The 26,566-nt window shown below is 39.0% G+C and overlaps 1 protein-coding gene across 1 annotated transcript in view; it reads right to left on the bottom strand.

The window, feature by feature from the left end:
* Positions 1-25,412, bottom strand: part of top3b (DNA topoisomerase III beta) — a 29,846-nt gene extending 4,434 nt beyond the window's left edge. The window contains exons 1-15 of the mRNA XM_033043519.1: positions 25,290-25,412; positions 22,352-22,483; positions 20,561-20,667; positions 17,772-17,846; positions 16,820-17,016; positions 15,178-15,334; positions 14,012-14,125; positions 12,897-12,987; positions 9,807-9,961; positions 9,241-9,346; positions 4,442-4,588; positions 3,181-3,354; positions 2,558-2,686; positions 1,542-1,691; positions 74-174 (exon numbers count right to left, since the gene is read on the bottom strand). Coding sequence (XP_032899410.1) covers positions 74-174; positions 1,542-1,691; positions 2,558-2,686; positions 3,181-3,354; positions 4,442-4,588; positions 9,241-9,346; positions 9,807-9,961; positions 12,897-12,987; positions 14,012-14,125; positions 15,178-15,334; positions 16,820-17,016; positions 17,772-17,846; positions 20,561-20,667; positions 22,352-22,483; positions 25,290-25,359 — 1,905 coding nt within the window. The 5' untranslated portion in view covers positions 25,360-25,412. The remainder of the gene's footprint in view (positions 1-73; positions 175-1,541; positions 1,692-2,557; positions 2,687-3,180; positions 3,355-4,441; positions 4,589-9,240; positions 9,347-9,806; positions 9,962-12,896; positions 12,988-14,011; positions 14,126-15,177; positions 15,335-16,819; positions 17,017-17,771; positions 17,847-20,560; positions 20,668-22,351; positions 22,484-25,289) is intronic.
* Positions 25,413-26,566: the final 1,154 nt, after the last annotated feature.

Raw genomic sequence — 26,566 nt, 5'->3', positions numbered from 1 at the left:
CACGAAACCATGAATGTAATGATTAAAAATTAATGATCCCTGCACTCTAAAATGGCACATTCCCTTTACCAACCTGAATGTACTTCATGAATCGATGGCACTTGCCACAACGGGACAGAGGCTTCCCCGATTCAGCAATGGGAGAAAATGACACCTCCATTAATTCATCCATGCCTGTCGAGAGATCAAGAACAGACTGAGCAAAACAGTAAGTGGGGGGGGGGGGGGCACAAGCCACCATGTCACTGACATTCAAAGTAGGATCCTGGAGTTAATCTTTCAAAGTTTTGGACAGCATCAAGCCATTTAGCTCCTGGTGGTTTTGTTGCTGTTCAACCTTTGGCTTAACTCCACAAACCAACCTCCCTTTCATCCTCTCTATCTACATTTCATACTGCCTCGGCAAGGACGGCAACATAATCAAGGACCAGTCTTTTTAGCCTATGATGCAGAAGGATTTCAGTGCAAGTATAAAGATACATTACAAATATATAGAACCTAGTAAGACCACACCGGGAACATTGTATACAGGTCTCGTCTCCCGCTCCAAATAAGTATATAACTTGCCATACCAGTGCAAAAAAGTTTCACTAACTTGATTCCTGGGAGGGGGAGTTTGTGCTTTGAAGACAGGTTAAGCAGACCAGGCCCACTCTCTCAAGTTAGAAGATAAGAAGTGATCTCATAAAGACACAAAATGAGGAATGACATTTCCTCTGACAGAATGCCTGGATTCAAGGAACTCAGGCGCAGACATCCAGGACTGAGATTACAAGGAATTACTTCATCAAATCTTTAAATCTTTAGAATTCTTTACCCAAGAGTGCTGTGGTGGCATTGTTATCAACTATATTCAAGACAGACATCAATAGATTTTCAATCATAAAGGAATCAAGGGATGTGGGCTTAGTACAGCAACTCATTAATAATAAAATTAAAATTTCTATAAGAATACAGTTTATTGCACATGCTGCCGTATCTTTTTTCATGTTCAACCCCAGAGTGGCATACTCCTTTTGCAGGGGAACACCACAGCATGAAAACAACTTTCTTGCCAAGAAACCAATTCTGAGGCTTGAGAGCAACAGAGGGATTGGTGAAGTTTTCTCAGTGGAGTGCCAAAGAAAGGAAACATTTTAAGCACGGTATTTATTGTGACTATTAACAATGCTTTCCTTAACAACATTCGTTGAAAAACTCTTTGCTGAAATAATTGTGGTTAAAGCTTTTCTACTAGGGTATCTAGTGCCTTTTATTGGTCACGTTCTGCTTCAAGAAAATTGTGAAAGCTAGCTTCATGAACAAACAAATGCAAGAATCCATATCAGAAATATGCACAGGTGAACATGCAGGCTATAATCCAGAGTTACGGGTAAATATTACAAGATTTTGCTGCCACCACTGAATTTTACTCGACTGGGCGAGACGACCTGCAGGATTGCATCTAAGGGAAGCCTTCCAAAATGTGTATTTGTAAGTGATGAGTTGAACCGTATAGCAATTAAGAATTTGGTACAAGTTGTCATTGGATTGATTCATACCTGCTATGGAGTCCACAAAGAAGTGGAACTTCCGTTTGAAGATATTCAAAGCATGCTCCAGGACTGGGGGGAAATCGGCCTTGCCTGCAGCAATGAGACCAAGCTGTTTCTCAACAGCACTGCGGATGGTGGGAAGGACAAGCTCCTCGTCTGTCAAAAAGTAAACAGATCATATATTTTACATGATATTACAGAATAATTGCTAATAAGAGAAACGGGATGCTGCAAACATCTGCACAAATTTGATTCATTAATCACTGTTCTCCAACCCAGCCCTAGAGATGTGATTGAAGCCAAAATTAAAACCTGATTTGACCACAACCAATCTGAAGCTGACTTCAGTCTCAAGATTTTTGAAATCCGACCTGATTACTGTCAAGAATGAAATTCTGCCACAGGCAAAATCCACGTTCCATCCATTCCACCCAGCACTGCAGAGACAAACATTGGGACATCATGGTGCAGCTGTACAAGTTGTTGGCGAGACCACACTAGAGTACAGCTAAAGGACAAATATCATTGTTGGAAAGGGTGCAGAGGTGATTTACCAGGATATTACCTGGGCTTGCAGGCTTGAGTTATATGGAGAGGTTGGATAGGCTGCAACTTTTTTGTTGTTCTGAGGAGTGATCTTATTGAGGTGTACAGATCATGAATGGCATGGATAATGCGAACGTTCGTAGTCTTTTTTCTAGGCTGGAGGATTCAAAAACTAGAGGGTGTATGCTTTAAGGTGAGAGAGAAGAGACTCAAGAGGGATCTCAGGCGCGACATTTTCCACTCACAGGGTAGTCCATAACTGGAGCGAGTTGCCAGAGGAAGCTATAGAAGTGGATACAATTATAAATTTGAAAAAATTATTTGGAGCTATGGGTCAAATGCATGTGAAAGGGACTAGACTACTACGACAACTTAGTCGGCATGGACAAGGTTGGCTGTTGAGCCTGCTTCCATGCTGTGTAATGGTTAAATATAGGCCCACAAATAAAATCCTAGGTACAGATTATTCCACTCACCAATTTTGTAATATCCATGAACAAGGACAATCCCAAGGTTTGTGGGTTTCAATCTGCGGCCACTCTCCACAGTAACATAGTTGCGTTGACAGATGTTGTTGATGTGGACAGGGATGCTGGCATCTGTCCCTATTATCGAAAATAAACAATTTAAGGTTCAACATTTCCAGATTAAATCTCAGATAAAGCCTCGACTGCTGCATTCCTCAGAACCAACAGTTACATAATTACTGAGATAAACAAAGACCAGGAATATGGTGAAACAAGGATTCTAGTTTACAAAATAAAAAATTCAAAATGCTGGAGTAACTCCACTGGTCAGGCAGCATCTCTGGGGAACATGGATAGATGATGTTCGGGAAGGGATCCTTCTTCTGCACAAGCTGAAATTATCAGTGTGGTTGTGATATGAGAATTTAGCTTTTTTTTCTCTTGGCAGAAGCCATAGGCCTTGTTTACCATACTGTGAATTACCTCCCATTGCTGGTGCCTTCACTTGCAACACAGAACGTGCTCTCTCATGCATTGTATCCTTTAACATCATTGTATCATGATTTAAATCCCACATATAATAGTATTGTTTCAAATATAAAAGTCAGCCGAGAATAGTAAGATGAACTTACCAATGCCGTGTTTTTCCATTAAAGTGATGAGTTCTGACTCTGTTAGGTAATCAGGTGGACTTGTCTGTTTCTCCAGCAACTTGACCTCATTGACAGCAAACACATCACCTCCCTCGCAGACTGGAAGGGTCTCCTCATCTGCTAGGCTCTGCCATGGCATCACTGTAGTGTAACCTACATTGCAGCAATAAAATCAAACATAGAGTGCATGAAGCGCACTCAGGAACATTGGAGAAGAAACTGTCTTTCTAATCTCTTTTTAACAGTTTTAGAAAACAAGAGGCAAAGAGAGAATCATAACAATTGTTTTCTTTGCAAACAAAACTATGGAGAACAGAAGAAAAATCCGAAAGTAAATCTGCACCAAAAAGCTTCTGCGTCAAATGGCAAATTCCATGATGAATGTTCAAGCATGTTTCTTATGTTAATTTAGTTATATTTTTTTTAATGCCTTGGATTTTAGCGATTAGTAACATAAAACTTTTGCCTGGACCAAACTAGCAAAGAACTCCATCCTAGTCAATGCCATTTCTTATGATTGCCTGTTGTGGTAATCTTGCCCTGTGACAACAGGGATATATAGAAGTCTATAGTAAAAAGTAGATCGTCAATATCAATTTATTAGTTATGTAATATCCATAGGTACTTTTGCTAACTTTAAGATAAATATACACTCCACATGTACATTGGAAACTGTCAAAGAAAACCTAGGCTGGAAATAGATGATACTTGCCCCAAACAAAATGATGGCAGTTCCAAATCTGATAGAATGGTTTAGCAATTGATGCATTTACCTAACACTTTCCAATACATATCACCCACCATTCCCCCCTTTTCCAGTGGAATTGCTGTTTTCTTTTTATTCATTCACAGGATGTGGCATTGCTGGCAATAGTTCCACCAGCAATTGCTCCAGAGTTGAGAAGGATGTTAACAGCCAAACATAGTGGAGGGTCCAGAGTCACTTATGGGCCAAATTGGATAAGTATTGTCAGTTTCCTTGTAGATTACCTTCTCATCTGAGAAGTAGGTAGGTTTGTACAAAATATCCAATAGTTCCAAGGTTGTAATCACGATTTGATTCAAAATAAACTAGATTCATTTAATTCATTGAAATTAAATTCCCCAGCTGCCAAGGTGAGACTCAAAGTTACGTCTCTGGATCGATGATTCAGAACTCCGACTGATAGTTCAGTAATTCAACAAATTCAACTATGCTATGTACCCAGCATACAACATTTAACTGATGTTCCATCCTTACCAGCTGAAAGTAAAGTCTTCCCTGTACAAGTAAAATGTTCCTCATCAATATTGAAAGCGACTGTTGTTTGGAGGTATTTGCAGTCATAGCTGATTGTAGCAATGAAGTGCCTGGTGATGTACTCATAAAGCCTCCAGCCATCACTACCTGGAACAGCAGTCAATATAACAATAGGTTAGAGGTAAGCTGGAGTTCAAATTGACGGTGACAGGAGAATCAGATCTCTCCAGTTTTAGTCCAATTGGGCTTGTGAATCCTCACATTACTAATACAATCATTACAAAAATTATTTTGAATCTAAAGCTCTTCAAATGTTTGATAGGTCTTTGTTCTGAAGGAAACCTATTTTTATTGACAAAATGCTTTTGAAATGGGAAAATGTAAAATTAGTACCTAATCTTATTTAAAGCAGAAAATCACAAACCACTGCGTGAAACTTCACTCGTGCTCCATGAATGCCGCAATTTTCAATTATATTTTTGAGTTTACATTCTGTAATTCAATCCCATTTACAAGTAGGCTCATTCTATTTTAGGATTTAAAAAAAATACCACGTGGTGTTTTGTTTCTGCTGTATTGGAAATCATCATGAATTCCAAAATCCCATTCAATTTCTTATAAATCAAATCTTGTCAACTATTGGCTATTGAACAGTGCTTGCATCTGGAAGCAGTATGAAAAAACCTATACAATCATAATGTTAGGTCAATCAGCATCTATAAGTAATCTTCTATTTAAAAAAAACTAAATTAAAAAATGTTGCTTAGGAGCAACTTGGTACAATGAATAAATAGAGAAGTGAATGTGATTATCTAAATAGCCAACCTCTGTCAAAGAGCGGATAAAATCAGTTTCAGCCCGTAATCTCACAGGTATAATTACCAGCACAAATCAAAGGAAAACAAATCAAAAGCAGGAAGCTTTGCCGGTTTATTTTCTAAGCACAGCATGTACAGCAGCACAGCCATGTCAATTGCTAATTGCTAACTTTGCATTGATTTCCTGTAGAGCTCACATCCAAAATCAAAAGATTGCCAATTTAGCATTGCAAGATCCAATCTGGAGATAGGTTTATTATTTACAGCCACATTTCTCTAGCACTCCTGAAAATGCAGATTTTCAAAATAACATTACACCTTCTCAAACGATTTCAGGATTTACATCTTCACAGCTCTATTTGGGAGCCTTTACCACATTTCGTGTAAGTATTTCAAATTTGTCTATTACCTCGAAACGATATTTGTTTAGTCTAATTTGCAATATTAAGTAATGCCTATCTTTAAGTTGTAGAGTGACCAGACCTCCTAATAATATTGGGAAGGACCAACTAAAAGGAGCTTTGTCTCAAAATTCATCACATTTCTGCCAGGATTTCATTTGACCCAGTTTTCAAGTTTGCTGCCTGGTGATTTGAGAGTGAACAGATTGCTTAGGCTTGGAGTTGACGGAGAGATAATTACTGCCCCAGCACTAGGCAACGGTTGTCATGGCAAGTGTCAGCCTGAGTGTATAATACTGCATTTTGCGAACTGAGAATTTAAACAGCAGAATTATTATTCCTGATTTTTTATTCCATACTTTCTGAATCAAATCTTATGTTTTTTTCCCCTACGTAATTGCCCCTGGCATCCGCAGAATTTTAGCCTAGCCTATCCTATAATATTCTGAGAGGATTTACCCTAAGGCAATACTGCTCCTCCACTATTTCTATTGCATTTTTCTCCAATATCATTAACAACAACACTAATAAGGCAAAAACCCTATTTGCAACTGTTGACAGACTGACCAACCCCCCCAACACAAATACCACCTGAACTCCATTCCACGCAGAAATGCAATGAGTTTGCATTATTTTATACTGATAAAATTGAAGGCATCAGACGTGCCATCAATATCTCCGCTTCAAACAAAAATGTTGGATCACCACCCTGTTTAGGCAAAAGTAACGTGGCAATGATGACATGCTAAAACTCTTGTGGAAATGGTGACACAACTAAGGCCATCCACCTGCTGCCTTGATGCTTTACCTACCAACTTCTTTAAGAATGTTTTTGACTGCCTAGCAATAGACATACTGCAAATAGTTAACAGTTCTCTTCAATCAGGCAATTTCCCAAAAGCCTTGAAAACTGCAGTTATCAAACCTCTTTTAAAAAAGCGGAGCCTAGATGCCTCTATTATTAACAACTATAGACCAATATCAAACCTATCTTTCATAAGTAAAATCATTGAGAAAGTTGTCCTCCAGCAACTTAATCACTTCCTGGCTTCAACTGGCTGCTACGACAACTTCCAGTCAGGATTTCGACCTCTTCATAGCACCGAGACTGCCCTTATTAAAGTTGTAAACTACATCCGTCTTTTAACACAGACTCTGGCAAAGTTTCAATATTAATGCTATTAGACCTCAGTGCTGCATTCGACACTGTTGATCACTCAATACTTTTGGACAGGTTGGAAAAATGGGTGGGGCTTTCAGGCACAGTCTTAAGTTGGTTCAGGTCATATCTACAAGATAGGAACTATTTTGTTTCCATTGGCGACTTTGTATCAGAACCAACCAACGTGACGTGTGGAGTCCCGCAAGGTTCGATCTTAGGGCCCTCTTTATTCAACATCTACATGCTCCCACTAGGGCAAATCATGTGAAATAATAATATTGACCACCACTGCTATGCCGATGACACTCAAATCTATGTAGCGCTATCACCAAATGACTATCGCCCCATAGATCTGCTGTGCCAGTGCATTGAGCAAGTCAAAGACTGGATGTGCCAAAATTTCCTCCAACTAAATAAGGACAAAACGGAGATAATTGTTTTTGGTGCTAAAAAAGAAAGGCTTAAAGTAACCCAACACCTTCACTCTCTGTCCCTGAAAACTTCAAACAAAGCCAGAAATCTTGGGGTTATTATGGATTCAGATTTACATTTCGACAGTCACATCAAATCAGTAACAAAATCTGCCTACTATCACCTCAAAAACGTAGCAAGATTAAGAGGACTCATGTCAGCTCAAGACTTAGAAAAACTTGTACATGCCTTTATTACTAGTAGGCTAGATTATTGTAACGGTCTCCTTGCTGGTCTTCCGAAAAAAACTGTCAGGCAGCTACAGCTTGTTCAGAACGCTGTTGCTAGAGTTCTAACAAAGACCAAAACATTTGAACACATTTCACCAATTCTTAAATCCTTACATTGGCTCCCTGTATGTCAGAGAATTGATTTCAAAATCCTGCTGCTCACCTATAAATCACTACATGGTTTAGGACCAAAGTATATCACTGACATGCTTCCACTATATAAGCCTTCTAGACCGCGAAGATCTTCTGAAACCAATCTGTTAGTGATTCCCAGAGTAAATAAAAAACATGGGAAAGCAGGATTTAGTTACTATGCAACAAATAGCTGGAATAAGCTTCCTGAAGATTTAAGACTTGCCTCAACTTTGACCACTTTTAAAACAAGACTGAAAACTTTTATGTTTACTTTAGCTTTCAGCTAAATCTTAACTACATTGCACTTTTAACTTTTGCACTTTTTATAATGCATTTTTAATTTTGCTTTTCTTTTCTTTTAATTCTTCTATTTTATTTCATTTTATTATTTCATTTTATTGTATGACATGTTTTTATGTGAAGCACTTTGAGTCTGCCTCGTGTATGAAATGTGCTATATAAATAAAGTTGCCTTGCCTTGCATTGTATGGTTAATGAGGTTTTAAAAAATAAAATGGCCTGATCTCACAATAACAAAGGTTACATTTTAACCACATTACTGACCAGCAAGAATGAGGTGGTGGAGTAATGCAAATCAAATTCTGCCGCTACTATTTCCAAGTAACAATATCAAGAGTGGAGATTTCATGAAATGAAGTCAGGCAAAGTAAATGATGACCCAATTTAAGTTCCAATTTTGCTTTGTGATTTTTGGAATGATTCAGGAAAAATGTACCCAGCATCAAACCAGCCAGGAAAATCTGGGGAAATCCAGAAAAGGCTAGAAGTATCCAAACAAATCATTCCTATTGATGGAAGACAGGAGCACACAGAAATGCTCTTCCTTTGACCATTCTCACACCAACACTGGTCTGCAACCTAAAATGCTTACAGCAGCTTTTGTTTACCTCAGTGCCAGGATTGAAATTAGTTTTAATTTCCATATTTATTTATTATTTAAAAAGTTGAGCATTTTAATTCCATATATTTACAGCTTTCCTGCTAACCTCTACCCATACTCATTCCATTTCTAATCTTAGAATGCTTTACCATGACTGAACTACTCACCCATAATTAGATAATCTGTCCAAGGTATTTCATCACATGGCCAGATCTAGCGATAATACCAAGATAAACCAAAACCAATAACAATACCCCTTTGTAGCCATAGTTTTATATTCCTTGAGAAAGTCCAGGAATCCTTTAGTGAATTTATTCCCGTTTTTCATTTTTGCAGTTCTGATGAAAGGTCTTCAATCTGCAATGTACACAGCTTCTCTCTCCACAGATGCTAAAGTCGTTTAAGTCATTCCATTCACTCTGCTCAGGAATTTGCATTCTGTATAATGAATGTTCTGACTATTTTCTGCAAACGACATCACTTGTAAGCCACAGACTGTGTGTACATCTGACTCCATGATTTGATTATTATCCACCAAGGCCACAGCACTGAACAAAATCCCATCCAAACCTCAGGCCCATGAAATTCACAGTGGTTATTAATAAACACAAACATCGCAGGTTTGTGGCCCACACAAGGACTAAGTTTGGACATGTTTGTTGTAATGTAACACAGACGTACCCAATTCAGCTTCTGTAGCTGAACGCATTGGGGTGATGGGTGGATGATCACCAACGTCCTGACCCTTCCGAGGACGATTAATGCCTTCAGTAAGTAAAGCCTTCACCTACAAAATAATTTAACTCTATTATTGCCAGATAAGTGATTTCACCTTTATCTCACTATTCATTTTAATTTCATCTTTCAAAGTAATTATTAGGATTGGGTGACGAAATAAAACTAGTACAACCAACAATAGATAGACATTCAGAGTTTCTGATGAGCAAGTAGCGAGTAGAACAAAGAAAAAAAGCTACAATTTTCAGACAGAATGGGAGCAGCAAGGTATGAGTGTGTCTATTTTCACTGGCCATTTTAAATTATTTTTGAAACCATAGTTGCAAAACAAATGACTGAAATAATTATGTTGGTTGTATCTCAGTTAAAAAGTAAAACAACAGAGACTGGAGTAAACCCATAACACTTTGAGGAGGAGGAACAGCACATGTTTATCAGCACTACCAGATTCAAAGCATTTTTGAAGACTTCAAAAGATGCTATGTATACGTAAGTCTCTTTTTACCAACCACGTCACTCCAGTTGATGTTATTTGCTTGCTGTCGGAGGGTTGCTTTGAGGTCGAAGCTTTCTGGATATTGTGTGGTCTCTGTTCGAGGGTAACTGATGTATCCTTGAGTGTAGAGTTTCTCAGCTATTTGCATGGTATGCTGTGGGCTCATCCCTGGTCAGGCAATTATATGAAGGATAATATTATTTAAATACATCATAAAGTCAGTGACAGAAACAATCAACCCAGTTCATTGTGCATAGATATGCAGCCCAAATAACAGGTCTTAATTTTAACATCTTCCTGACAGTCTGCTATTCTGCCTTAAAAGCTTTTGAATAGATTGAATAAGAATATTGATTTGGGTTTTACAAACTCAATAATGTGGAATGCAACAATATATAACTAAATGAATAGTATGTCCATCTAATAATTTTTTTTCAATATACTAATATTGTACTAATTATATTATACTAATATTAATATACTATATACATTTTTTTTTATCCCAATATTCATTGGGATTAAATTACTCCATATTGAATTTGGTACCAGTTAAAAATAATTGAAAATGAACTCTGATATATCAGCAACACTTAACACGATTAATGCATTAAGAAATACTGAATGTTTGAAACAAAATGAGGACATTTTGAAAATACAAATGCCAGTCAGGGTCCATGAAGAGAATAAAACAGTTTACACTTGAAATGTCAATCCTCTGTAGAATGAAAGTACAAGGCAGATGCCCTAATGTGAACAGAAAGAATTACGTGTGGTTTAAAGACTATCACGTTAAAGCAATGGAATTCCTGAAACCGAGGGGTTCAATGTAATAATATTGGGAAATATAATCAAAGATTAACTTCCACCATTTCAAAATGTCTACCCAATTTTAAGGGCCACATTACTTATTGCAAAATCTAAAAAAATGAAAGAAGAATCCTGTATCACCTTTCCTTCTCCATTGTATAATGTCCCCAAAAATAAATGCAAATACTTTGGAAAATTATCCATTATCAATGCAGCCAGCAAGAATATTTCCGTAGAAATAGTTACATTCAATTCCTGAGGACAATCAGAATTTCTTTTTAAATGTTTGTTATTGCTGACTAATAACACCTTGGTCAAACTGCCTTTAAAGTACAATACATACTGTAACTGCTGTTAATATATGCAATTACATAGTGAATAAAAACAGAGTGCTGGGGGATCTCAATGGGCCAGGTATCTGCGGAGGGAAATGGTCAAAGTTGTCTATTTCCCTCCAGCGACACTACCTGACCTACTGAGTTCCTCCAACATTATTCTTTCAAAATTCCAGCACCTGCAGTCTCGTCTCTTTTTAACAGAAAAATAGTTGACAACAAACAATAGATCTATAATTTTCTGTGCCTCAAATGCACCATTATTTTATAATTATAGACCCAGTTGTTGGCATGATCAACCTGTTTACAGACAACCAAGGTTCCTTGTAAAACTAAATTAGGTAGCCCCAAACAAAAAGGGCAAAGAATAGGTCTTTATCCAAAATGCAATTCATTTCACCAAGTGAGATGCAGGTAAGGTATTGTGGAAAATATTATACTGGCACTGGTGGCATGCTATTAATGTTGAGATAAGATGATTTAGCAATGCCTGCTTTTGGCATTGATGCATTAAATGGTCAATGATCTATTCCCCATCATTAATATGTCACCCTGACAAGTATAGATAAACATAGAAACATAGATATTAGCAAGAGTAGGCCATTCGGCCCTTCGAGCCAGCACTGCCATTCAATATGATCATGGCTGATCATCCAAATTCAGTACCCTGTTCTGGCTTTTCCCCCCATATTCCTTGATTCCCTTAGCCCTAAGAGCAAATTATAACTCTCTCTTGAAAACATCCAGTGAATTGGTATTCACTGCCTTCAGTGGCAGAGAATTCCACAGCTTCACAACTCTCTGGGTGAAAATGTCTTTGCTCATCTCCTAAATTGCCTACCCCATATTTTGAAACGGTAACCCCCGGTTCTGCACTCCCCCAACATCGGGAACATTTTTCCTGCATCTACCCTGTCCAATCCTCTAAGAATTTTATGTTTCTATCAGATCCCCTCTCATCCTTCTAAATGCCAGCAAATACAAACCCAGTCAACCAATACTTTCATCATTCATCAGTCCCGCCATCCCGGGAATTAACCTGGTGAATCTACGCTGCACTCCCTCAAAAACAATAATGTCCTTCCTCAAATTAGGGGACCAAAATTGCACACAATACTCCAGGCACGGTCTCGCCAAGGTCCTGTACAACTGCAGTAGGACCTCCTTGTTCCTAAACTCAAATCCTCTCGCAATGAAGGCCAACATGCATTGGCTTTCTTCACTGCCTGCTGTACCTGCATGCTTTCTTTGAATGACTGATGTACAAGCACACCCAGGTCTCGCTGCACCTTCCCTTCTAATCTGACACCATTCAGATAATAATCTGCCTTCCTGTTCTTGCCTCACATTTATCCACATTATACTGCATCCACCATGCTTCTGCCCACTCACCTAACCTATCCAAGTCACCATGCAGCCTCATAGCATCCTCCTCGCAGCTCACATTGCCACCCAGCTTTGTGTCATCTGCAAACTTGAAGATGTTACATTTAATTCCCTTCAGTTCCTGCCTCCCACTAGATCCTCAGTCCCCTAGTATTCCCAGGAGATTGTTTGTGTCTTCCTTAGTGAAGAGAGAACCAAAGTACTCATTTAACTGTTCTGCCTTTTCCATGCTTCCTATTATAAATTCACAGGCAAGTGGGACAAGCTCTTAGGCAACTTGGCCAGCATGGATGAGTTGGGTCGAAGGGCCTGTTCTGTGTTTAGCTCTACGACTAAATGAAAAAGGCAACGTGACCAGAAATGCATGAACCCTACAATCTTTTCAAATGCCAAATTAATTTATTAGTTTGCACTTATTTCAATACTTAATAAATAGTTGAAGCTGTTTTGTTTTTTTTTAAGTTAAAAGGAAATTAAAAGTTTAGGCATTATTCATTTAAAATACTCAGACACTTTGATCGTACTCAGCTGAACAAAAGTAACTCATCAGTAAGAGCTGTTAATGCAAGGCATACCCAGTGCAGAGCTTGCTACACGTAACATCTCCACAGTGTTTAGGGCCTGTGGTCTCTGCTTCACCTTCTCCTTTTTACTGACAGATTGCACCTGTAATAAAACATGAAAATAAATAACCAGGCCACAAACTACCTCCAGAGTTAAGATGAGATGCTCTACTTTCAGTTGGATGCCATCTATCATAAGCAGGGATATGCTGTGGAATGGTCTATATTTGTGAATCAAAAGTCCTGGAACTAACTGCATAACATAATCTGAATGACTGAAAGCATGTCATTGGAAGTATATCATTTAAGGTGTTATGGATTGTTCAAGGACTCTCAATGATCTATGTACGCATTAGGTTGCAGACAGGACCAAAGAACTTTATTTTCAGCCTAAAATTCTCTTCTTCCATTTCTCCCCTGTCTCCTTCTCAATTTATCACAATTTCCCCAATTATTTCCTTCCCTTGCTTCTCTCTACCCTTCCAGTATATCATTTCCCCCACTTAACCCCTTCCCTTATTGCTTCCTCTCATTCCATTTCTCTCAAACAATTGCAATTCCCATTCTTTCTACACTCTTGTGTTAAACAAGTGCATTCCCTTTATGTAGTTTAGACATTTCTACTTATCTGTGCATTTAGGCAATTAGTTTGTGTGTCATTGACAAGCAGTTATTGCCCATTCTCGACCACTGAAAATGTTAACAATCCTGTCAAATGTCTGCGGACTCTACTTGTACCAGTTTAAAAATAATTAGTACTGTTTACACCACAGCAAAACGCAGATAAACTGAAGATCAGAACAGGCCAGCATGTTGGGTCTTTTTCCTGATTAAAAGTTTGAATAAACACATTGGGCTTGGATAACAACCTATTGTCATCATGATCACTTTTCCTGAAATCAGATTTTAGATCCAGATTTCTTAAACTCAAAGAAAATTGTCGAACTTTAACGTTTTTTCGACTTGGTCTGTGAATCATCACATCATTTTTAGATCACTGTTATTATGAAATGGTTATACCCTGAAAACCCCATCCCCATGCATCTTTTCCCCTCGTGATACCCCGAGGGACACAATAACTAAGAGCATGACAGGGGCTTACCCATTCCCCCCACCCCCCTACCTACCTTTGTTTCTTTTGTGGACTTTGTCATATTCAGATACATCTGTGCTATTTCTCGATCAAAAACTCTGACTCTGTCCCAGTCTAGAACCATGGAATCACCAGCAGAATTAGTGACCTGGAACAAAACAAGTAAATTGAGAGTGCAATGACCCCCAAATTGTTCATTTGTGCTTGCAGAGCAGTTCGCTATAGAGAAACTCATTATTTTTTAAATTGCATGGAGACAAAGTAATAATACCGACAACAGCAGATATCTATCAGCTCCCAGAAGGAAAATAAAGGAAAGGTTTGCATAACTCATGTCTAAAAGTAGGATGTTCCAACATGTCATAAAGATGGTGTCATCCAGGCAATAGCCACTGCATTTTACAATTTATTTATTTATTAACTGCATTTATTAACCGTCTGTGAATGGAAAATGCTTCTTGGTTTTCGGAAGCTCTCCAAATGTGATTATCACATTTTTAAAGGCAAAATATCATTGTGGATCAAAATTTGCACCATCCACGCATTAAGATTAGAATTACTAACAATGTTTAGTTTAGTTTAGTTATACAGTGCTGAAACAGGCCCTTCGGCCCACTGAGTCCGCACCGACCAGCGATCCCTGCACTTTAACATTATCCTACACACACTAGAGACAATTTACACATACACCAAGCCAATTATCCTACATATCTGGAGTGTGGGAGGAAACCGAAGATCTCGGAGAAAACCACGCAGTCACGGGGAGAACGTACAAACTACATACAGATAGCACCCGTAGTCGGGATTGAACCCGGGTCTCCGGCGCTGCAACTCTACCATTGTGCCATCGTGCTACCAATGTGCAGGAAAAGGAGCCCACAGATAGAACAAACAGCACCCATATACGATTAGGTTAACTCCACAATCAAGTTCAGTAGATGCAAATGGAACTGCCATTCCCATGTGGGTCTCGACAACTATTGCAGATACTGCATGCCAGCAGAATACGAACATTATCAGGTGCAAATCCAGGGTCTCTTAGGAACTAACAACCATCTCCTCTTCAAATAAACAGCATATTAACAGTCTTCTAAATAAAGGTCATTTGTCTTGGAATGTGCAAATGTTTCCTTGATAGTCAATGGGAATGTGGCAGGCTGAAGGGAATACGCTATATACCATTATGACTTTATCACAAACCTTTGCTTGCAGGACCCAGTAAGCCTCAGGCTTGAAAGATTGGATCTTGTCATGTCTCTCCACACAGAAACCAAGAGTGGGTGTCTGGCAGGGTCCGAATGAGACGAGGGAACTGTCCAAATTCCCATATTTACCTTGAAAATATTTGGTCTGAAACCTGGAAAACAAGTGGAAATGTCAGCTTCTTACTCGGAAATGTTTGTTTTCTGCCCTTGCAGAGTCCTTTAAAATTCGATGAAACCTATCTCAGTCTATGGTTAATCACCAACACAAGGTTTTTTGTTGCACTAACAACTTCCAAGAGACATTTGTGTTGATAAAATACCAGTAGAAGCATGGATGATTGAGATAATGGATAGGGCGAAATGTGACAGGCAGGTTATAATGGAAACAAGAGTTTGTCTAGATGATTCGTCTCCTTATTTCCCTAGGTACAGAGGAGATACAGAGTATTGTAAAGTGGCAAATGTGCCAGTCTTGTTCAAGGAAGAGAGCTAGGTCATTTCTAAACACTTTAATATCACAGGTAGGGTTTTGGAAACAATCAATGGGAGTAAAACTGGTACAAGAGGAGATTTGAGTTAATTAAGAAATAGCAAATACGGCAGAAAGTTTGTCCAGCCTAGATGAGTTTTTTAAATGAAGCAACCCAGAACCTTTACTATTAAAGACGTGGGTGACTGTTTTGATGGAACATCACCTGCCGCTCCTCTTCAAGATGCAACACCATCCTAATTTGGAAATAACAACATTTTTGTCACGGGCTCTACTTTTGAACTCTTGACTGCCGAGCAATATGGGAGCTTCTTCATTACATTGACCACAATGGTTCAAGAAAATGACTCACCACCACCTTCTCAAGGACAATTAGGATTGGGCAATAAATGATGGCCTTGCCAGTGATGTACAAATCCTAGTTTAAAAAATTCAAAAATTGAAGGAGGAATGTTATGGACTTTGTGTGTATGAGTTTTAAGAAAACCTCCGACAAATTTCAATGGACGAGTGGATGCTACATGTACTAATACCCAAATGCACTTGCGCTTTCTTTTTATAACGATATTACACATTAGTCCGATACTCTTTTCTGTGCTTCCGCTAAGCGTAGAGTAAGTGGGAGATAGAACCTGGTGAGTTTCAGCCAGTCAGTAGCCACACTCTGTATCCCAGCATCAGCCGCACATTCCTGACCCTACTCAAATTTCAAGAGAATTTCACTTTTACACAAAAAAATCAAAATATTGCTATAATTACTTAAACTTTTTAAAAAATTCTATGAGTTTGTTGAGCAACAATGGCAAAGTAGTGGTGTTATTGATAAAGACTACATTAGATTTGTAGCAGAGGATGCTTAAATGATTCAAGGAATTTCTCAAGAAAGCAATGTTCTTAAGAATATCGAAGGTATATCGTTACGGGTTTATAATGATTTCATTTTACAGTATATTGGATGAAAGCAAGTGCTAGATTCAAATACCTTACAGGCACTAGGAGTATTCTGTTGGACTTTTAATCAACAATTTGGTCTTTCTTTGATGATGTTCGATTTATCAAACCCAATCTACTTCGTCAAGATGCAACTTGATTATTGAATATGTGATCTGGTGTTTCGGAATGCTTTATATATACACTCTTGCTGTACCTTGTAAAAGCACAACCCACTCTCAGATCAAGCTCCTGACGTGCATCAACCGAGAGTGCTTCATTCCGATTAGGCTCTCCTAATTGGTTCATGGCCTTGCTAATGTCACTATCCGTTATAGCACTGAACTTTGCACGATAAACCACCTTTTCATTTCCACGGGGAATGTTCATAACTGGTTTAATGGCATCCAGTACCTGAATAAACACAAAAATACACAGTGCAAGTCTGAATGTAAAGAATATACTGTGGACAAATGCACATTCCTCAAAACATTACTCTTATTAATGGGTCAATGCTTATATCGCAACCAATCCAGAAGAAGGATGAAAATTCAAAATAAAAGGCAATGAGCTGGAAAACATTTTAGAATAGAGCTCAGAAGCATCTTGGAAGTAAATTTTATTGTCACCACTCAGCTATCGTTACTTGGCTGCCATTCTCAATCTATACAAATACCGACCTTTACCTCATTAGGAATAATTTAGGCAAGATTTTGGCTTATTATGTATAGATATTAGCAATGGTTATGTAGTTTCGAGATACAGCGCAGAAATAGGCCTTTCGGCCCATCGAGGCCGCGGCGACCAGCGATCCCCACTCACTAACGTTATCCTGCAAATACGGGACAATTTACCATTTTACCAAGCCAATTAATCAACAAACCTGTACGTCTTTGAAGTGTGGAACCGGAGATCCCGGAGAAAACCCAAGCAGGTCACGGGGAGAACGTACAAACTCCGTACAGACAAGCACCCATAGTCAGGATCGAACCCAGGTCTCTGGTGCTGTAAGGCAGAACTCTACCGCTGTGCCACCGTGCCGCTCTGATTCTTCTTCTTCTTCTCGTTCTTGTCCAGTTCTCAGTTTTGGGTGGCAAAATAAAATCTCCTTTGGATTCTAGGAAATGTAATGTGCTTTTTTTAAACCTATGATTAAAAAAAAATCTTACCTCAAAGCAGATGTTTTCTCCTTCCTTGTCACAATCCAGCCAGAGAACAATGTAGTCAATGCCTCGCCCTTCCACCTGCTCAAAACAAATAATACGTGAATAAATGGGATTAATTACTCAAATTCACTCTGGTGCAATACTGATGGAACAGTTATCCTCATGATCAGAAGTTAAAGTGATCTCTCAGGTAAATGATAAACGAGTCATTGCACCATTTTGATGAACATGTAAATTTTCACTGATAACCTTGCAAATATTAATGTCTCAAGAGCCATATTTTAGAAACATCTCTAATCATCATATTGCCATGTGAAAGCATGTTGGATGCGTATTGGTCTCTGTGTTTCCTTCCTCATAATGGTTCACACTTCAAAAATATTTTATAGCTTGTCAAGCACTTTAAGAAGATCTTCGAGATTTAAAAAAACTGAAAATGAAAAAAGGGTTACATTTAACTAATGCAATCAACTCAAAGCTTTGATATGGATGCTGGACAAGCAAAATAATTTAATAAAATGGACAGCACAATAAGATGTTAATCAAATAGTAACACCAAACCTCTGTAACCCCTAACCTGCTAAATAACAAAAAGCCCAATGAAACTACAAAATATTGTAGTTCAAAGGGATAAGGAGTATTAGTGCATGAAACAAAAAGTTAGCAAGCAGGTACAGTAATTAATTAGGAAGTGCAACAGAATGTCAGACTTTTTTGCAAAGTATAAATGTTTTGAACCAACTTGACAGGCCACAGCTGCAGTGCTGTGTGCATTTTTGGAAAGATATTTAAGGAAATATGTGTTTAGAGATACAGCCCGACCAGTGATCCCCGCACACTAACCCTACCCCTCACACACTAGGTAAAATTATTAAGAGATTGGACACGCTAGATGCAGGAAACATGTTCCAAATGTTGGGGGAGTCCGGAACCAGGGACCACAGTTTAAGAATATGGGTAGGCCATTTAGTACTGAGATGAGGAAAAACTTTTTCACCCAGAGAGTTGTGAATCTGTGGAATTCTCTGCCTCAGAAGGCAGTGGAGGTCGATTCACTGGATGCATTCAAAAGAGAGTTAGATAGAGCTCTTAGGACTAGTGGAATCAAGGGATATGGTGAAAAGGCAGGAACGGGTACTTTATTTATTTACCTCTGTACTCCACAATTTAAGATTTGTAATAGGAAAAAGAAATCACATGTTAAAGTGCACATTCTCAGAATTTAATAAAGGGCTTTTTATACATTTTGGTTTCACCTTGTAGAAATTACAGCAGTATTTATACATAGTCCCCATATTTCAGGGCACCATAATGTTTGGGACATAGCAATATCATGTAAATGAAAGTAGTCATGTTTAGTATTTTGTTGCATATCCATTGCATGCAATGACTGCTTGAAATTTGCGATTCATGGACATCAGCAGTCGCTTTGCGTCTTCTCTGGTGATGCTCTGCCAGGCCTGTATTGCAGCTATCTTTAGCTTATGCTTGTTTTGGGGGCTAGTCCCCTTCAGTTTTCTCTTCAGCATAGAAAAGGCATGCTCAATTGGGATCAGATCAGGTGATTGACTTGGTCACTCAAGAATTGACCATTTTTTAGCTTTGAAAAACTCCTTTGTTGCTTTAGCAGTATGTTTGGGATAATTGTCTTGCTGTGGAATGAACTGCCGGCCAATGAGTTTTGAGGCATTTGTTTGAACTTGAGCAGATAGGATGTGTCTATACATTTCAGAATACATTATGCTACTACCATCAGCAGTTGTATCATCAATGAAGATAAGTGAGCCAGTACCTTGAGAGGCCGTACATGCCCACCCCCACCACTGTCTTTCACAGATGAGGTGGCATGCTTTGGATCTTGGGCAGTTCCTTCCCTCCTCCATACTTTGCTCTTGCCATCATTCCGATATAAGTTAATCTTTGTCTCATCTATCCACAAGACCTTTTTTCCAGGATTGCGGTTGCCCTTTTAAGTACTTCTTGGCAAACTGTAACCTGGCCATCCTATTTTAGCGGCTAACCAGTGGTTTGCATCTTGCAGTGTAGTCTCTGTATTTCTGTTCATGAAGTCTTCTGCAGATAGTGGACATTGACAAATCCACACCTGACTCCTGAATAGTGTTTCTGATCTGTCAGACAGGTATTTGGGGATTTTCCTTTATTATAGAGAGAATTCTTCTGTCATCAGCTGTGAAGGTCTTCCTTGGCCTGCCAGTCCCTTTGCGATTAGTAAGCTCACCAGTGCTCTCTTTCTTCTTAATGATGTTCCAAACAGTTGATTTTAGTAAGCCTAAGGTTTGGCTGATATCTCTAATAGCTTTATTCTTGTTTCTCAGTCACATAATGGGTTTTTTGACTATCATTGGTACAACTTTGGTCCTCATGTTGATAATCAGCAATAAAAGCTTTCAAATGTGATGGAAAGTCTGGAGGAAAGACTAGGTGCTGAGAGCTCTCTTATACCTGCATTAAGGATGCAATTAAACACACCTGAGCAATTACAAAAACCTGTGAAGCCATATGTCCCAAACATTATGGTGCGTGAAATGGGGGGGGGGGGGGGGGGTTATGTATAGATACAGCTGTAATTTCTACATGGTGAAACCAAAATGTCTAAGAATGGCCTTTAGTAAAATCTGACAATGTGCACTTTAACCACATGTGATTTTTTTCCTAAAGTCGCAAATTGTGGAGTACAGAGGCAAATAAATAAATGATGGGTCTTTGTCCCAAACATTATGGAGGGCACTGTACATGTAACCATTTTAAATCCAGACTAACGGCTTTGGCACCTGTAAAAACTTCACCATATTGAGTTTGGGGTTAGCTTCCTTCTTTTCTGTTGGTGCTTTGCTGAAAAGCTCTGCTGGATCAACTTTGTCCCAATTATTATATTTTCCTGAAAAATGAAAACATGATGTTATAAATTGTTGTTGAAGAAATCCCCACAATCCACAATCCCATTATCAGAGTATTGAAAACAACAATGCCAGACAAAAATATATTTACTTCCCTGTTGTCTTAAACTGTTCCAGACCTCACCTGTCGATAGACTGCAATGGCCAAGGTATATTCGCAATGCTAAAAACAAGTCACATCAATGCAAAGGTATGTCTTTCTACAAATTATATATTATTCCAGTTGCAAATCTGCAATTCTTAAACTTACCATATGCATCATTAATGAGCTGGGTTTTGAATTAGAATTAGATTATGAATTTGACACAGATGTTACGGGTGTGTTTAATTTGGTTAGGTTATTGGCTATTTTGTTCAGATTGTAACAAACTAAATAAAGGCACTCGATAGAGGAGCACAGTGGTTATGATACAGAATTAGTAATCTAAAGGTTTAAATAAATCACTAACAGACACGTTTAAATTCCAGCATGGCAGATGTGGAATTTAAATTCTGTTAATAAGCATGAAATAAAAAGTTAAAAAGCTACTTGATTGGTTTATGGTGCTTTTTTTCTTCTTCAGGGAAGTAAATGTGCCATCTTTACCCATCCAGTCTTCGTGCGATACCAAATCCTCAACAACATGGTTGATCTTAATTGGTCTATGAAATTTCCAAGCGTCACACTTTACCGTATCACATACTGAAAAAAGCCAACTCGTTACCAGGCACGGCAAAGGGGTTGTATAAAATCACCAGACATTTTCTCACTGGCAAAATGTAACTTGTTTTCATGCTAAATTAGCTGTTAACAACTGCATGGCTTTCACTAATATAATAATGTAATGCTACAATCTGAATGATGGATTAAATCTATTCAACTTCAGATCGTGATTCGTGAAACAACGTCAGCAGGCAGGCACGCCCAATTTGATGGGAATATCAACAGACCAGGATGATTCTGGGGTTTGAATTTGACACTAATTTCCAGAGCACTGCTGACAGAAGACAGTATGAAAAAGATACGTCACTTTTCTCATTATTTTTTCAAAACGTTTGATTGTTACTTACTAAAATATTGGAGAAGTAGGCAAAAAAGACTTTTATCATAGGGCTGACTTGAAGTAGGAAATTTAATTGAAACCTTCAGGAAAAAATTGAGCTAAAACCAAGAATTCAGGCACTGATGGATTTACTTGATCAAATGAAGTTACATTTATCATAAAAAGGAACTGCAGATGCTGGTTTATACCCCAAAATGATATAAAATGCTGGAGTAACTCAGTGGATCTGGCAGCAGGTCTGGAGAACATGGACAGGTGACATTTCGGGACCCTTCTAAAAACAGGGAACTATAGATGTTGGTTGACATCAAAGAATCCTATCCATGTTCACGAGAGATGCTGCTTGACCCACTGTTAATCATGCATTTTGTGTCTTCTTTTGAAGCTAGATTTACTTTTGCATGGATATGATCAATTCAGGGACTGCACACTAACCCTTGGCCTCATAAAACAAAGGAGTAGGTTTTTAATTCATAGCCGTATCTGCAAATTCTGCGATACTTTTATAAAAAATTGAGGAATACTCATTTGAAGACTAAAACTGGCAGTGTCCAGTATCCTCATTCATTGGACAATAATTCACATCTCTGCTAAGTAAAAGTTCCACCAGGATCCAGATTACCTATGAAATCCAAGGTCATCACATGACCGCAGACTGACGTCACCTTGAATCGGACATTCTGCTGCAGGAAGGTCCCAGCGTACTCGTGCACGGAGCATACTCCATTCAAACCTTTCCGGGAGTTCAAGTTACCTGAATGGAAAGCATAAGAAAAAAAAGTTTAACTTTCTTCCACAACTTTTCTTTGTGGAACAGAAGGCAAACACAGAGTTTCTACAATGAGTATTCCAGCTCCAGATTCAAATTTAATAATTCACAAAGCTTTTTTTTACAATTAAGGATATGTAATAATTATCAATCTAATGACTGCCGCATGATGTGAGCTATGAATTGCAGCCATGAAAAAAACATGCATCTAAAATAGAAATCAATAGATTTGAAACAGGAGTGGTTGCACTGTGGTTATGGTAGTCAATTTATAGGTCTGGACTAATGATTTCAAAGATAAAAATTTACAAGTCAGAGAGAGATCATGACTTCACTTATTTAAATACATTGAGAATAATACGATATTACAGATCTGCCCTGGGTTAGTGACCTTGGTGGGAACTTGAGAGTGGTGAATATTTGCATTGAAAGGCCAGAAAGAATGGTGAAGACAGAGATGCTGACAGGATTTAAGAACAAGCAGAGGCATTGCTGAAATATAGAAGGCCATGAGCCTAGTACTGAAGGATGGGTTTCATATGGGTTGGTACCCAAAGATCAGCGGGGATGTGGTGGACTGATTGACCTGTGTCCATGTGGGGAAAAATCCTTTCAGCATCTACCCCATCAAACAATCTACAAATTTTATTCCTCAGTCTCAAAGTTCTGGAGAATATAGTCCTATTCCAACAAATCTCCAAAAATCTATCTTAAAAATCTCTCATAAATTAACATATGCTTATGTAGGCAAGGAAACAAAAACTGCACTCAACATTCAACATATGATTTCACCAAAGCCTGACGTTACATCCAAATTTACAAAAGAGGTTTGATTATGCACAAAAAGCAGGAATTGTTGTTAAAAAAATGCCAGGCACAGCTGTTTTTTCCAAAAAATTGTCCATAGCTACGGTATATAATTCAGTTCTCTCTGATTCTGTACAATGACCACAATGGGTTAGTGTCTTGACTTTAAAATTAAGGGGTGGTGCAAAATTCAATTTCAAAATTTACAGACAACATATTTGGACGTATACTATAGAGATGAAAATAGAAAAAGATCAAAATGACAATGGAGGATAGGAGATTGCTTGATATATGAAATTTCATACAATCCAATCCAAAGAAAAGCAGCTAAAAATACATTTTCTAATGGAATGCAAGAACAGAGAGATCTGGTAGAACATGTGAATCTTTGAAGGTGGTAGGCTTATAGATAAAGGTTTCAAAAAGACGTGGTTAATTGGTATTTGTAAATAGATGCATGGAGTAGAAATTCTCATTTATGGAACAGCTCCATCCAAGATTGCAAGAAATTGCAGAGAATTGTGGATGCAGCCCAGACCATCATGCCAACCTTCCTTCCTACCATTGACTCCGTCACACTTCACGCTGCCTCAGCACGGCCACCAGCATAATCGAGGACCAGTCTCAGGCCGAACACTCCCTCTTCTCCCCTCTCCCATCCGGCAAAAGGTGCAGGTGTGAAAACGCATACCTCCCGATTCTGGGACAGTTTCTTCCCAGCAGTCATCGGGCAATTGTATCATCATATCACCAAGTAGAGAGTGGTCCTCAGCTACCATCTACCTTTTTGGAGACCCTCGGACTATTTTTACTTTGCACTAAACATTATTCCTGTAATTCCATATTTGTACACATCCATAGATGTGGACAGCTTGATTGTAATCATGTTGAATGGATAGCACAGAACAAAAAAGCTTTTCACTGTACCTCGGTACATCTGACAATAACTGAATTAAATTCTAGGAAGCTACACTAAGTAATACAACACTTGTTCTACTCCAAGTTTGGTATCCAATTCAGGGATCACAGCAAATTTTAAAACATAGTTCCAGCACACAAGGGTTAAAGATAGTAGATGGACTACAAAAACTGATATTATTTTCCCTGCAACAGAGGAAACCAAGAGGAAATGTGTTAGAACTATTTAAAATGATGCCAGGTTTAATGGGAGCAAATGCAATTATGCCAATCATTAGGAATAGATCTAAAGTGACTTGTCAAAAGAACGATAGAATAAACGTCACAAATGTGCTTGTCTATTAAAGCAAAAAAAAGAGTTAAGTACCCCATGGAGAAAAAGACGGCAGCACTAGGAAAGAATGGGGGATAGAAAACACAAACTTGACTGCCCGATTTTAGATTCTGAAAGAACTGGCAGACTTGATGGACTGAACGGCCTCCTTCTGTGCTCTTATTCTATGATTTATATTGGGCCCACACTTTGTAAATGGAGAAAAAAAAAACGTCAGATATCGGAAACCAGAAATACAAAAAAAAAGAAAATGCTGGTAACAGGCAGAAAGTCAGGCAGCATCTGTGGCAAGAGAAACAGTTAATGTTTTAGATCAGGGACTCTTTGTCAGGTTTTTTATTTTGCACAAATGCTGCCTGACAAGTTGAATGTTTCCACAGACACAACGGAATGCAGATGCTGGAAACTTGAACAAAACACAAACTCCTGGAGAAAATCAGAGCACAAACTCCTTGAGAAAATCTATGGAGGGAAATTGACAGGTGCCGTCACGGGTGTTTCCGGTATGTTCTGTATTTATAAAAGATTTGCAAAGTTGCAGAACCCTTTAACTTTTCAAAAAAGTTTATTGAATTTCTATGGAACCGGTCTTACTTCTTCCTTCACGCTTGTGAAGAACCGCAGACGGCCCCTGCTCAGCGAGCATCATTTGCCTGATTTTAAACTGGGTTGATCGGGACCAGCCATATCTGGATGCAATTACAAGCCTCCTTCAGACTCCGGTTCACTTACCCCGCGACAGGATCTTGGCAATGGATTGAGCAAGGGACGGCTTCTCCGCCACCATCAGCACCGTCTTCATCTCCCCAGCCGGCGCACATCGGCCTCACGCTCAAACAACCGTCGCAGCAACATCACCGACACTTCCGGCGCATGTGTACAACTTCCGATTGCTGGGCTGATGGAGGACCCCGTCGTTGTCAGGGCAACCCCCTCCTCCCCTCCTCCCCTCCTCCCCTCCTCTTCCCTCCTCTTCCCTCCTCTTCCCTCCTCTTCCCTCCTCTTCCCTCCTCTTCCCTCCACATTATTGAGGGAGGTAAGAGAGGAGAATATGGGGACCCTGACAAGGATCTTCATTGGGGTCAATTGGTGCTATCATCAGGTCAAGGATCCTTTGTCACAAGTTTGCTTCTTTTTTTTCCCCCTAATGCTACCTGACGACATGTTGAGTGTTTCCACAGACACAAGCGAATGCAGCTTCTGGAAACTTGAACAAAACACAAACTGCTGGAGGAAATACCACTTGTGGATATTAGTTTTTGTGGATGCTTCGTTCTGTGTGTACTTTCACATCACGAATGCCTTGTCTCTTCATGGAGTAATACCACATTCTCCAAAAACTCATCAGGGTCAACCAACACTTCCAGAGAGAGAAATCAGATTAAGGTTTCAGTCCAATGATTTATCGTCCTGTAACGTCAAACCATGGTTTTGCTTTGCTTCCCATTGCTTACCCGGCTTACAAAAACAAGCCACAAAGCTCTGGTGTAGCTCAGCAGGTCCGGCAGCTTCGTTGGAGTTGGAGAAGATAGATTGGTGACGTTTTGGGTTGGGACTCTTGTTCATTCTGTTTCGTTGAACTAATCTACAACATACCCCCCCCCTCCCTACTTCTCCCATCCTTGCCTGTGCTCACCCAGACACAAACACATTTCTCCTCTCCCCGCCACATATATTCCTTCCTGTGGCCTCACATTTCGCACTTCTTCTATCCTTACGTTTTGACTTATCATCTCTGTCTTTGCCCAAGCAACTACCACCATCTATCAATTACCAGGCTTTGTCCTGCCCCTCCTCTCTTTCAGTTTTATCCTCCACCACAATCAGTCTGAAGGAGGATCCTGACCTGAAATGTCACCTGATGCCGTCAGAGATGCTGCCTGACCCGTTGAGTTGCTACAGTGCTTCATGTCTTTTTGTTTCATGCAATAAGACATCTGTCCTAATATGAATGGAGATTACCAATGTGTAGGCTATTGAAGATGGAAGCTGAGGCAGAATATTACAGT

Source organism: Amblyraja radiata, chromosome 25 (assembly GCF_010909765.2).
Source record: "Amblyraja radiata isolate CabotCenter1 chromosome 25, sAmbRad1.1.pri, whole genome shotgun sequence".
Taxonomy (NCBI): Eukaryota; Metazoa; Chordata; class Chondrichthyes; order Rajiformes; family Rajidae; genus Amblyraja; species Amblyraja radiata.
This window is presented reverse-complemented; position numbering and strand designations above follow the sequence as displayed.